Source organism: Lynx canadensis, chromosome B3 (assembly GCF_007474595.2).
Source record: "Lynx canadensis isolate LIC74 chromosome B3, mLynCan4.pri.v2, whole genome shotgun sequence".
Taxonomy (NCBI): domain Eukaryota; kingdom Metazoa; phylum Chordata; class Mammalia; order Carnivora; family Felidae; genus Lynx; species Lynx canadensis.
In genome coordinates this window covers 135782605-135795343 of record NC_044308.2, presented here as the reverse complement: position 1 = coordinate 135795343, position 12739 = coordinate 135782605, and the positions used below count along the sequence as shown (strand labels likewise).

The 12739-nt window shown below is 35.6% G+C and overlaps 1 protein-coding gene across 6 annotated transcripts in view; it reads right to left on the bottom strand.

The window, feature by feature from the left end:
• UNC79 (unc-79 homolog, NALCN channel complex subunit) overlaps positions 1-12739 on the bottom strand; it is a 267414-nt gene that overhangs the window by 184989 nt on the left and 69686 nt on the right. For all 6 annotated transcript variants that reach the window (XM_030319845.1, XM_032593446.1, XM_032593447.1 and 3 more), the window contains 2 exons: positions 8142-8197; positions 7332-7461 (listed from right to left, as the gene is read on the bottom strand). In XM_030319845.1, the coding sequence (XP_030175705.1) occupies positions 7332-7461; positions 8142-8197 (186 nt within the window). The remainder of the gene's footprint in view (positions 1-7331; positions 7462-8141; positions 8198-12739) is intronic.

Sequence of the window (12739 nt, the reverse complement as noted above, 5' to 3'; positions counted from 1 at the left end):
CAATATATGTAAATGAAACCATCATGCTGTATGCCTTGAACTCTTACATTGATGTATGTCAATTATTTCTCAATAAAACTGGGAAAAGATATTTTTTAAATTTCAACAAAATAGAAAAAAATGCAAAATACAAAAGGCAATTTACCTTCAAAAGAGCAACAATGACAGCTGACTTCTCAATAGAAACAATGAACATGAGAAGATCATGAAATATCTTCAAAGTATGAAAAGAAAATCACTGTTATAGAATTCTATATACTAAGAAAATAGCTTTAAAAAATAAAGGCAAAATAAAGATGTTTTCAAACAAACACTGAGAAAATTTATCCCCAGTAGAAGGGCACTAAAGGAAATATAAAAACGTATTATTAAGGAAAAATAAGTAAATCCCAGATGGGAGTTTAGAAATATAAAAAGGGGCAGGAGGAGCCAGAAAAAAGAAAATCAAATGAATATTGGCTGCAAGGACCAATAATAATTACATGTTGTAAAATTATAAAAAAATAGAGAATATAGCATGGAAGTTTGGAAGGGCTAAAAAAAAAAAGTTAAAATCACCTGTCATTTTACAGGAAACGGTAAAAGTACTATTTTATACTAGACACTGATATGTCAAGAATGCATGGTATAATCTCTAGGGTAATAATTAAAAGACTACAGAAGATTGAATAATTCAATAAGACAAAGACAGAATACTTAAATATACTCAATCAGTGCAAAAGAGGCAAAAGGGAGAGAAAAAAAGGGAACACAGAAAAGGCAGGAGAAATAGAAAGCAAACAGAAAAATCGTGAATTTAAAATGAAATATGCCAGTAATTATATTGTATATATATGGACTAGGTGCTCCAAACAAAGGCAAAAATCATGAAAATTGACTTTAAAATATAGAACTCTATGCTGCTCAGAAGACACACATGAAATATAAGAATGTAAAATGGTTGAAAATAAAAGGGTGGAAAGTTATAGTATGCAAACACTCATGAAAGCTGGTACAGCTATATTCATGAAAGCTGGTATAGTTATATTAGTCTACGACAAAGTAGATTTTAACACAAATAAGCATTGCTAGAGATAAGACATACATTTCATAATGATATAAGTTTCAATTCACTAGAAAATATTGCATTCTTGGGGAGTCTCAGTGGTTCAGTCAATTAAGCATCTGATTTCAGCTCAGGTCATGATCTTACAGTCTGTGAGTTCAAGCCCATGTCAGGCTCTGTGGTGACAGCTCAGAGCCTGGAGCCTGCTTTGGATTCTGTGTCTCCCTCTCTCTCTGCCCCTCCCCACTCACATTCTGTCTCTCTCTGTTTCTCAAGAATAAATAAACGTTGGAAAAAAATAAATATTGCATTCTAAATTTGTAAGCACCTAATAATGCACATATCAGCAGAACTACAAGGAGGAATACACAAATCCACAGTCATAGTAGGAGATTTTAAAATTCTACCCTTGGTAACCAATAGAAGAAAAGATGCAATAAGGATATAGAAGTTTTAAACTACACAATTAACAAATTTTATTTATTTGACATATATAGAACACAGTAGCAAACAACTACCAAATACAAGAGATGTTTTTTAAGTATACAGAACATTACAAAATAACCATGGGCTCAACCCTAAAGAAAGTGTAAAAAGTGTTAAAGAAATGAAATAATACAAAGTATGTTGTCTGGCCACAGAGGAATCAAACTATAAATCAATACAAAATTTCACAAGGAAAATCCCCATATGTTTAGAAATCAATCATCATCCTTCTATATGACCCATGGGTCAAAGAAGAAACCATGAACTTAAAACTCAGCATAGCAAAGGAGGTTTCAGCCAGTGCAATAAGTCAACAGACATACAAGACTTAAGGATCAAAAAGGAGACATTAAATTGCTATTATTTAGCAGTAATATAATTGCACACACAGAATTTTTTTAACTTCAAATAAATTATTATAATTAAAAAGTGATTTTGCAAGGTTTCTGGATACAAAATCAATATACAAGAATTACCTGCATGTCTACATACTAGCAACAAACAGAAAGAAAGTTTAATTTTTCAAATATGTATCACTGACAATAACATCAAAAAAAATAAATACCTAGGAACACACTACATGAGATATAGGTAAACCACCTACACAGAAAACTGTAAAACAGCATTGAAGGAAAGTAAAGAAAGTCTAAATAAATGAGATATGCTATGCACATGGATTGGAAGATTTAACACTATAAAGAAGTCAGTTCTCCATATTGATCTATAGATTCCAGGAAATGTCTGTCAAAATCCTAGTAGTTCAGGTGTGTTTGTGTGTGTTTAACTTAACTCTTTAACTTAGCAAATAGCTAGGAATAACTTTGAAGTAGGAAGAAGAAAATAAGGAGAAGGAGAAAGAACAGGAAGAAGAGAAATCAGGGGGAGACAAGGAAGAGAAAAATAATAACAAGGTAGAAAGACTTGCACTGAAAGATATAAAGTTTTATTATTAAACTACATTAATTCAGTGTGGCTTTGGGGAAAAGAAAAATATACTAATTAAACTAAATAAAGACCCCAGAGAACCATCCTTAAATAAACACTTGATTTATGATAAAAATGTACCAAGCAGTAAGAAGAGGTCAATCTTTTCAATAAATGATGTTGAGTCCACTGACTATCCATAGAGGAAAAAATTGACCGTTACCCCACACCATACAGAAAAATTAATTTCAGATACATCTAAATGTAAAAGGTAAAATTTTGAAAACAAATCAAGTATTGCCCCAAATGTGGAATATAGACAAAAATAACTCTCATATACTGGTAATAGGAATATAGTTTAGTACAACCCTTTTTGGAAAACTGTTTCCCATCATCCATTAAAGTTAGATATTTGCTGGGGGGGGGAGATGTAAAAATTACATATGTGCACACCCTTTGATCCAGCAATCCCACCATGGGCATATATCTAACAGAAATGTGTGCATGCACACACCAAAAGATACATAGAAGAAAGTTCAGAGCAGCATTACTTGTAATAGCCAAAAAGTTGGAACAACCCAAATATCCATTAATAGTAAAATCAATACGTACACTGTAGTACATTAATTCTGTAGAATATATATAGCAATAAAAATGAACAAAACACATTTATGCTCAACCCATAGACAAATCACATGCACATACACACAGACACACACACACAAATAATGTATGATTCCATTTATATACAATTCAGAAATAGGCAAAACTAATCTTGGATGTTGGAGGTCAACTTAGTGGTTACCTTTGGGGTAGAAGGAGGAGGTAATCATGGCGGTAAACATGGTGGAAGATGTTCCCCATACACCTAAAATCTGTGTTTTTCCATATGAGTATAAAGTACAAATACAAAAGGTTTAAAATACTTTTTTAAATTTGTGGAGATAAAATAACAAAAAGATAAATAAGAAGTCAATAATGGAGAAATTATGACATAAAAGTACTGGTAGACTTTCTTCTACTTGTATACAACTCAAGAATCCAACTGTACTAAGGTAAGGTTAGATATCTGGTAGCCTAGCCCAAAGTCTAACCTTGTAGTACTTATTCTCAGTTCATTTTTATCACTTCGGCAACAAACTGTCTTGGAGATGTAGATCTTGTGCTACATCTTTTGTTCCATAGTTCAGATGGAAACCACACAACAACCAGTGCTGACCTAAATTATTTACCAGTTGAGACACTGTCACACACATACAAAAACAAAAGACTCAATAATTTCTTTCTCCCCCACAGAAGCAGAGTGTTATAGGACAACAGAATGGCTATTTCCATTGCCAAGAAACTTCTTGTAATTTTTGCATCTTTAAGACTCATATTCGATGAGCAAACTAATTGAAGGAGTTTTTGTTGTTGATAAATAGTAATAAGCCCAAAAGAGGCAAACATTGCATCTTGCCAAATCCTCACTATTTGATTTTCACATCAGCTGTAATTATTCCTATGTTACTATGCTTAAAAAACAACAAATAATTTATATACACATATATAAAGTTAAAATAATGGCTAATTACTAACAATTATTAAATCTAGGTGGCTATAGATATGTTCATAGTGTTATTCTTTGAACTTTTCTGATCTTAAAAATGTCATAATGAAAGCTTGGGAGGGAAACCTTGTATAATTATATACAATATGAGGTCTATTTCGTTTTAAAATACATATCAAAAAACTAGAGAGAAATACACCAAAATGTTAACACTGGTCATCTCTGGGTAGTAGTATTCTTTTTTCTTTCTTATATAGTTCTATAATTTTTCTAAGAGCAATGTTTCCTTTTAAAAAATTAATTTTACTTTTTAAAAAAGAAATAAATCACTCAGAAAGCATACAAAAGCTTCTGGTCCCTAAGAAAGTATTTCATATTTGAGTTTCCAAGCCCATGAAATTCTGTATCCTTATAACTTTTATTATTAAGAATAATGTATATGTAGAGTCAGATAACAACTAAATACTGATGATACCCTTCAGTGCATCTTTCATTGTGACAGATGTTGTAGAAAATTTCTTTTTTTTATTTAAAAAAATTTTTTAATGTTTCTTTATTATTGAGAGACAGAGAGAGACAGAGCATGAGCAGGGGGAGAGGGAGACACAGAATCCGAAGCAGGCTCCAGGCTCTGAGCTGTCAGCACACATGCGGGGCTCGAACTCACAAACCACGAGATCACTGACCTGAGCTGAAGTAGGACACTCAACCGACTGAGCCACCCAGGTGCCCCTGTTATAGAAAATTTCTAATGCTCCTGCTAAAGTTTAATTAAAGAACTGAATTCAAAGAAGTGATGTCACACTGTTAGAACAGAAAAATGTGGGTTTTCAATGAACATAATGTAAGTCCAGATTCAAGCTGTGCTCCCTTATTCTCTGTGTGAATTTAGGGATGTTACTCAAACTCTGTGTCCCATTTGTCACCTATAATGTTTAAATAAGAAAACCTAGATTTTTGTGAGGGTTAATTGAGAAAATGTCTGTAAAACCCAATATAATGCTGGTCCATAACTGTGTTCAGTCAGGATAAGGTGAAAGTATTAAGTGAGACAGAAGCAGCTAGAACAATGTCTGACAAACAGCCATTGCTAGATCAATAGTAATACATGGAGCAGAATGATTCATTTTTTTCCCATGATCTCTTGTTTCCTGCATAGAATGCCATGGTCAACTAGGATGGGGGTTCCAAGAGAGTCATTACCCCAGGGCCTTGGACAGTGCCTGGCAGGTAGCAGGCACACAATGACACACTTGAAAGAATGAAGGTGGACAGAAGTACAATCACAGCAATGGACTGAAGAATGGATGCGGGTAGACACAGGCATCTTGTTCAGATCGGCCAAGAAAAGATGAAAGAGCAGCTCTGATCTCAGTAGACACAGACTGAGCTATTCTGGGGAGACATGGTTGACTGGCTCTTCCTAGCAGATAGGGTCACAGGGGTAAACGGAAGCTGCTGTCAGCCTGCCAGGCTTCTGGGATGCTCTGAACAGGCGAATCTCATCATGCGGCTTCTCCATTTAAAACCTGTCAGTGGTTTCCTTTTGCTGTTAGGATAAAATCCCAACTCCTTCACAGGCCCTGCCAGCCTTTCTGCTTATCTCTAGCTGCTCTCCTCCTGTCACTCCATTGTCTGGCTGCACATAACCCTTTCTGGTTCCTAAATAGGATCATGCTATCTCTGGCCTCCAAGTCTGAACCTATGTGTTCCTCCTGCCTCAAATTTGCATTTTATCCACTCATGATCCCTTCTCCCTTTGACATCTAGAGTGTGCATATCTTTCAGGTGTCAGCTTACATGTGAGTGACACATGACACATGACAATTTAACCCTCCCCAAACTTGCCCACCCTCAGGGTGAGGTCAGAGGCCCCTGCTGCATATTCCCATAGCTCTTTGTATTTGTTCTGCCTTAGCCCCTATTACACTGTAAAGCAGTTTCCTGGTCTTCCCCGGAAAACTGAAATGTCCACACACAGTGATTTTAGTCTGTTCTCATCACTTTACCACTCGGTGCCTAGAATAACACCTGTCGACACCCTATAAACATTTGTTGAAGAAGTGAATCAGTTTCCATATCCAGACTGCATTAAGCTCCATGGGGTCTGGTTCTGAATCGGTTCTTACGGCATCATCAGATAAATTTCATTTGATACTGGTTCCCCATTCATACATCATGTCACGCTTATTGCAGGGATATATTGAGAAGTTGAATATTCCAGCCATTTCATGTATTTTATTAGCGCTTCCAAATTTTTCCTTTTTTTATATTCAAATTATCCACTTAACAATATTTAAATATTCTCTACTATCCATGATTTAAAACACCAATGATACCAATTTCCATTTTTTAAAAAGGTACTTACTATTTACCTTCATTGCTTTAATTAATATTATTGCTACCACTAAAGCCAATATTATTTTTTCTGAATTCAGAATAAGCCCACCAGAGACCATCAAAGCCCAAAAAACAGGTGTTACATCTCTTAACACTTGGCTTTCATCAGGAACATAAATCAGACACCTGAATTAAGTTAAATCCCCTTTGAATCACCTCAAATCATCATGGGAAAGACAAGTAATACCAAGAAAGAAGGAGATTCTCAGAGGATCAGTGTACAATCTCACAATAACTTGAATAAAAGCTATCTTTGCCAAAATATCCACTTCTCCTATTTTCATGAAAATATGTAGACAACTAGGTGGGGGGACAGAGCAGGCAGGGACATCAGAAACTCCATTAAGCATAGGTTCCTTCTTTGATTTTATAATATACAAACATAAACAATAGGACTCAAGGTGTTTTTTTGTTTGTTTGTTTGGTAAATATACATCTTTACATTTAAATTCAACGTTTACTTCTTGGTTATTACACAAATATTCACCAATTGTTGACTCTTCCTGTCCAACTAGGCTCTCACAGTCACTTAATTTTTATTTAGTGTATGAACTGGTAACGTCAAACGTGCAAGTCTTCTCCAGGCAGAATTAGCCAGCTGAGGTTTTGGTAAATGGTGGGCAAACCAGCGGCAATACTCACTGCTCACACCTTTGATTCAGCTTAACGATAGTTAACACCCACGCCAGGTGTGCAGCGAATGAGACTAAGACTTAGGCTATTTGCTGCAATGTCATAAATGCTCTTGAAATTGATTTTCATTAATTGATTTTACAACACCTAGTTTCAGAAAGGGTTTACGACAATGTCGCAAGGCACATAAATATAATCCAGCAAGACTAAAAAAAATAATAATAATAAGTAGGTGAGGCAAATGTGGCCGAAGAGAATTAAAATGGGGCATCCCAGGGCTTATTCTCATCTTACCTGTGTACTGCAAGCCCCTGTATTCGCTTATTGCCCCAGGAGGTTTTAAATTGGGCCAGTAATGGAACAACATTTGTACAGCCGGAGGTTTCACTTGTGAAGGCCCATAGGCAATCACGTACAAAAGATCCTAAAGGAAACAGGAAGCATATTTTCACTTAGCATCATCAAATAAAAATAAAAACAGCTCACTTAATATTACCAAAGCAGTGAAAATTCCAATAGAAGGGTTGGGTGGTTAATTTCCCTGACATCTCATTACCTACGTCTGTTTCTCAGATGAGATCACATTAAAACATTATTTTTTATTATTCACCTATTGGTTCTGTAAATAAGCCCTCCCTAATTCGCCCTCCAGGTAATGGGCAAAACTACACTGTCTTTTAACAAATTCTTCTCTATCCAGGATAACGTTAAAGAAAGATTTTAGAATAGCATAAACCAGTTTGTCAAACACTGCATTTTAAAAATAGTTTTCTAAAACATATTTCATAACAATTCACATCTCCTATTTGAAAGAAGACAGGTTCTTGAGCACCATTTTGAATTAAATAAAACTGTCATGTAACATAGTATTTGCTAAATTATAAGAATAAGAGATACTCAATTACTTTTTCTGTCAGGCTACTGTGTTAGTCAAGTAACATTTCTGCTTTAAATAGTAAGTTAACCAGGGAGGAAAGAACTCCAAGTTCTGCCACACCAAAATAATAAGACACCAATAAATTTGACCTTTGTTTTGCAAACAATTTTTACTATATTATATAAATTAAGTTTGTGGCAATGAGTTAAATTTGGCCCAAAACTTACTTTCCAGACTTCTTGCTTATATTTCATGAGGCATTCCAATAATTGACAATGATACACTGTGAGGAAGAAAATATAATTTGAGCATGAATTGTAAATACTAGACAAAATATCCTTTGAGATATAATAAAATATATTAGTATGACTTTACACTCTAATCATTAAATTAGAAGTTACTTATTTCCAAAAGAATAAAATTGGATTACTATCTTACAGATACATAAGAATAAACTCAAAATGGTGGAGCCTGGTGGAGCCTGGGAGCCTCACGGTTCGTGGGTTCGAGCCCTGCATCGGGCTCTGTGCTGACAGCTAGAGCCTGGAGCCTGCTTCGGATTCTGTGTCTCCCTCTCTCTCTCTACCCCTTCTTGGCTCACACTGTCTCTCTCTCTCTCTCTCAAAAATAAATAAACATTAAAAATTTTTAAAAATTAAATAAGAATAAACTCAAAATGGATTAAAGACATAAATGTGAGACCTAAAACCATAAAACTCCTAAAAGAAAACATAGGCAATAAACTCTTGGACATCAGCCTTAGCAACATATTTATGGATCTGTCTCCTTAGGCAAGGACAACAAAAGCAAAAATTAACAAATGGGCCTATACCAAATAAAAAGCTTTTGCACATTAAAGGAAACCATCAACAAAACAAAAAGGCGACCTACTAAATGGGAGAAGATACTTGCAAGTAATATGTCTGATAAGGGGCTAATACTCAAAACATAAAAAGAATTCACACAATTCAACACCAAAAAAACAAATAATTTTATTAAAATATGGGCAGAGGACCTGAACAGACACACAGATAGCCAACAGACACATGGAAAGATGCTCAACATCACTCATTATCAGAGAAATGCAAATCAAAACCCCAAAGAGCTAACCCTCACACCTGTTAGAATTGCTAGCATCACAAAGACAAGTAATAACAAGTATTGGCAAGGACATGGAGGAAAGGGAACCTTTGTGCACATTAATGGGAATGTAAATTGGTACAACTCTTGTGGAAAACAATATGGATGTTCTCAAAAAATTAAAAATAGAAAACACCACTGGAGGGGTTGTGGGAGGGGGGATGGGCTAAATGGGTAAGGGGCACTAAGGAATCTACTCCTAAAATCCTTGTTGCACTATATGCTAAATAATTTGGATGTAAATTTTAAAAAATAAAAAATAAAATAAAATAAAACAGAAAAATACCATATGATTCAGTAATTCCACTACTGGGTATTTACCCAAAGAAAACAAATACACTAATTTGAAAAGATACATGTAACCCGATGTTTATTGCAACAGTATTTACAAAAGCCAAGATACGGCAGCAATCTAAATGTCCATCAATAGCTGAATGGATAAAGATGTGGATATAATATATACAATGGAATATTACTCAGCCATAAAAAAATGTAATCTTGTCATTTCTGAAAACATGGACAGAACCAGAGAATATTACACTAAGTGAAATAAGTCAGACAAGGAAAGACAAATACCATATGATTTCACTTATATGTGGAACCTAAAAATCAAAACAAACAAATAGAAACAGACTCATAAATACAGAGAACAAACTGATGGGTGCCAGAGGGAAGAAGAGTGAAGGATGGGCAAAATAGGTGAAGGGGATTAAGAGGCAGAATCTTCCAGTTATAAAATAAATAAGTCATAGAGATGAAAAGTACAGCAGAGGGAATACAATCAACAATATTGTAATAATATTGTATGGTGACAGATGTTAACCACATTTATCACAGTGAACACTGAGTAATGTACAGAATTGTTGAATCACTATGTTGTACACCTGAAACTAATATAATTGTATGTCAGCTATACCTCCATAATAAATTTTTTTAATAATAACAAAAAATTTTAATAAAATAAAAAATTACTTATGTCCTTATAGTATTCATACATTTCAAAAATCATGTAAGCCCTTGACTTTATCAAGCTTTTTACTGAGATCCTTCCTCTTATTAACAAAAGAAATATTAAGGAAAATCCCTAGCAACAATAATTATATAATATAAACATATCAATGAGATCAAGAACTACATAGGATAAAAAATTGCCCAATAGGATTGTAATAAAGCCTCATATTTATTGAGGGTTCATTATGTGCTGGGTACTGTTTTAGAAGTCTTATACATATTATCTCATAACCACCATGTTGCAGTTAGGAAACAGGCTTAGTTTCCTATCTTGCCCAAGGTTAAACAAATAGCAAGTAACAGAATGATAGATTAGAATGGGAGTCTTTTATCATTCAGTCACCAATTTCACCCTGTTGAGGAATTCTTAGAAGCTATGCAACAGCAAGCTTCTTTGATTTTCCTATGTTTACTTGCCTATGTTTACTTGTCACCTAGTTAGACACCTGTTTTGCATATCCCTGAAGCTGTCGTCCAACCCTATCACAGCACTGAACCAGGTTCCACTTTGGTCACCAGTGACCTCTGTGTCATTCAATTCAATGGACATACTTCAATCTGCCTCTTATTTGACCTTCAGAAGCACTCAGTAGTGCTGACCGCTGTCTCCTTTTCAAAATACTCTCTTCCCAGGGCACCTGGGAAGGTTGAGCCCAATGCATTGAGTATATGACTTCATCTCAGGTCATGATCTCATGATTAGTGAGTTCGAGCCCTGCATCAGGCTCTCTGCAGTCAGGGTAGAGCCCGCTTGAGATCCTCTGTCTCCCTCTCTCTCTGCCCCTCCCCTGTTTATGCTCTCTCTCAAAAATAAACATTTTAAAAAATAAAAAAAATAAAAACCTCTCTTCCCTTGATTTCATGACTAACCCTCTTTTATTACCTGTAGCTGACACTACTGTTGCTACTCAAACACTATCAACAACCTTTTCTTCCTCATGTATCTCCCAATGCACAGACACATTCCCAGACACATTCCCAGACTACAAAGCAAGACACATTCCCAGAGCCCCTGGCAGCTAGAGATGGCCATGTGACTCAGCCCTGACAAGTTAGACCTAAGAGAGAATCCACTGGGGGCTTCTGAAACATTTTTCCTCTGTGATAAAAGAGGGACAACAGGAGACCTTTCTCTAATTACCCTGACTGATCCTGTTACCTGTTTGTGGATGTGATTATTCAAGAATATAACAAGTCCCACTGTGACAGCCATCTTGCAAATATGAGAAGTCCAAGAGAAACACAAAGACGCCATCTCAGTCCCCTGATACTGTGGCGCTGTCTGTAAGACTTCCTACTAAGTAAACAAAGTAAACAACAAACGTTCTTGTAGTTCAAAACACATCCTAACAGATACAGCCTCTCTGCCTCCTTGACAAGTTCATCCTCTTCTACTAGATCTTTATCTATTGGAGTCCTTGAAAGCCCAATCATAAGCCCACTCCACTTTTCATTCTATGCTCTCCTCTCCCCTAAGCAATCTCACACTCATATACAACTTCAGTTACCATCTATATGCAATTCAATAAAGGTCATTGAACATTTATGTGTAGGTTCAAGTTTCATTACCTCTAGCCTAGAGCTCTGTACTGAGTTCCAGACTCATAATTCAACTTCCTAATTACCACTGCCGCTTTTTTTTTTTGACATATTTGGAATATTTATTGATTTGTCAATATATTAGGACCTATAAAAGAGTTCTGCTCAAAGTATCTTAAAAATTCACATTTTAGGGGCGCCTGGGTGGCTCAGTCGGTTGAGCGTCCGACTTCAGCTCGGGTCATGATCTCACAGTCTGTGAGTTTGAGCCCCGCGTCGGGCTCTGTGCTGACAGCTCAGAGCCCGGGGCCTGTTTCAGATTCTGTGTCTCCCTCTCTCTCTGCCCCTCCCCCGTTCATGCTCTGTCTCTCTCTGTCTCAAAAATAAATAAATGTTAAAAAAAATTAAAAAAAAATTCACATTTTAAATGGTAACTTATATATCCTTATACATTAAAACAATTGAAAATTTTGATCTTAATTTTATAATAATATATTCAATTTTTTTATGTTAATTATGTGATTACTAACTTTTTTAAAAAACTTGTTTTATTTTTTATTTTTTAAAATTTACATCCAAATTAGTTAGCATCTAGTGCAACAGTGATTTCAGGAGTAGATTCCTTAGTGCCCCTTACCCATTTAGCCCATCCCCCCTCCCACCACCCCTCCAGCAACCCTCAGTTTGTTCTCCATCTTTATGAGTCTCTTCTGTTTTGTCCCCCTCCCTGTTTTTATATTATTTTTGTTTCCCTTCCCTTATGTTCATCTGTTTTGTCTCTTAAAGTCCTCATATGAGTGAAGTCATATGATTTTTGTCTTTCTCTGACTAATTTCACTTAGCATAATAGCCTCCAGTTCCATCCACGTGGTTGCAAATGGCAAGATTTCCTTCTTTTTGATTGCCGAGTAATACTCCATTGTATGGATATACCACATCTTCTTTATCCATTCATCCATCGATGGACATTTGGGCTCTTTCCATACTTTGACTATTGTTGATAGTACTGCTATAAACTTGGGGGTGCCTGTGTCCCTTCGAAACAGCACACCTGTATCCTGTGGATAAATGCCTAGTAGTGCAATTGCTGGGTCGTGGGGTAGTTCTGTTTTTAGTTTTTGAGGAACCTCCATAC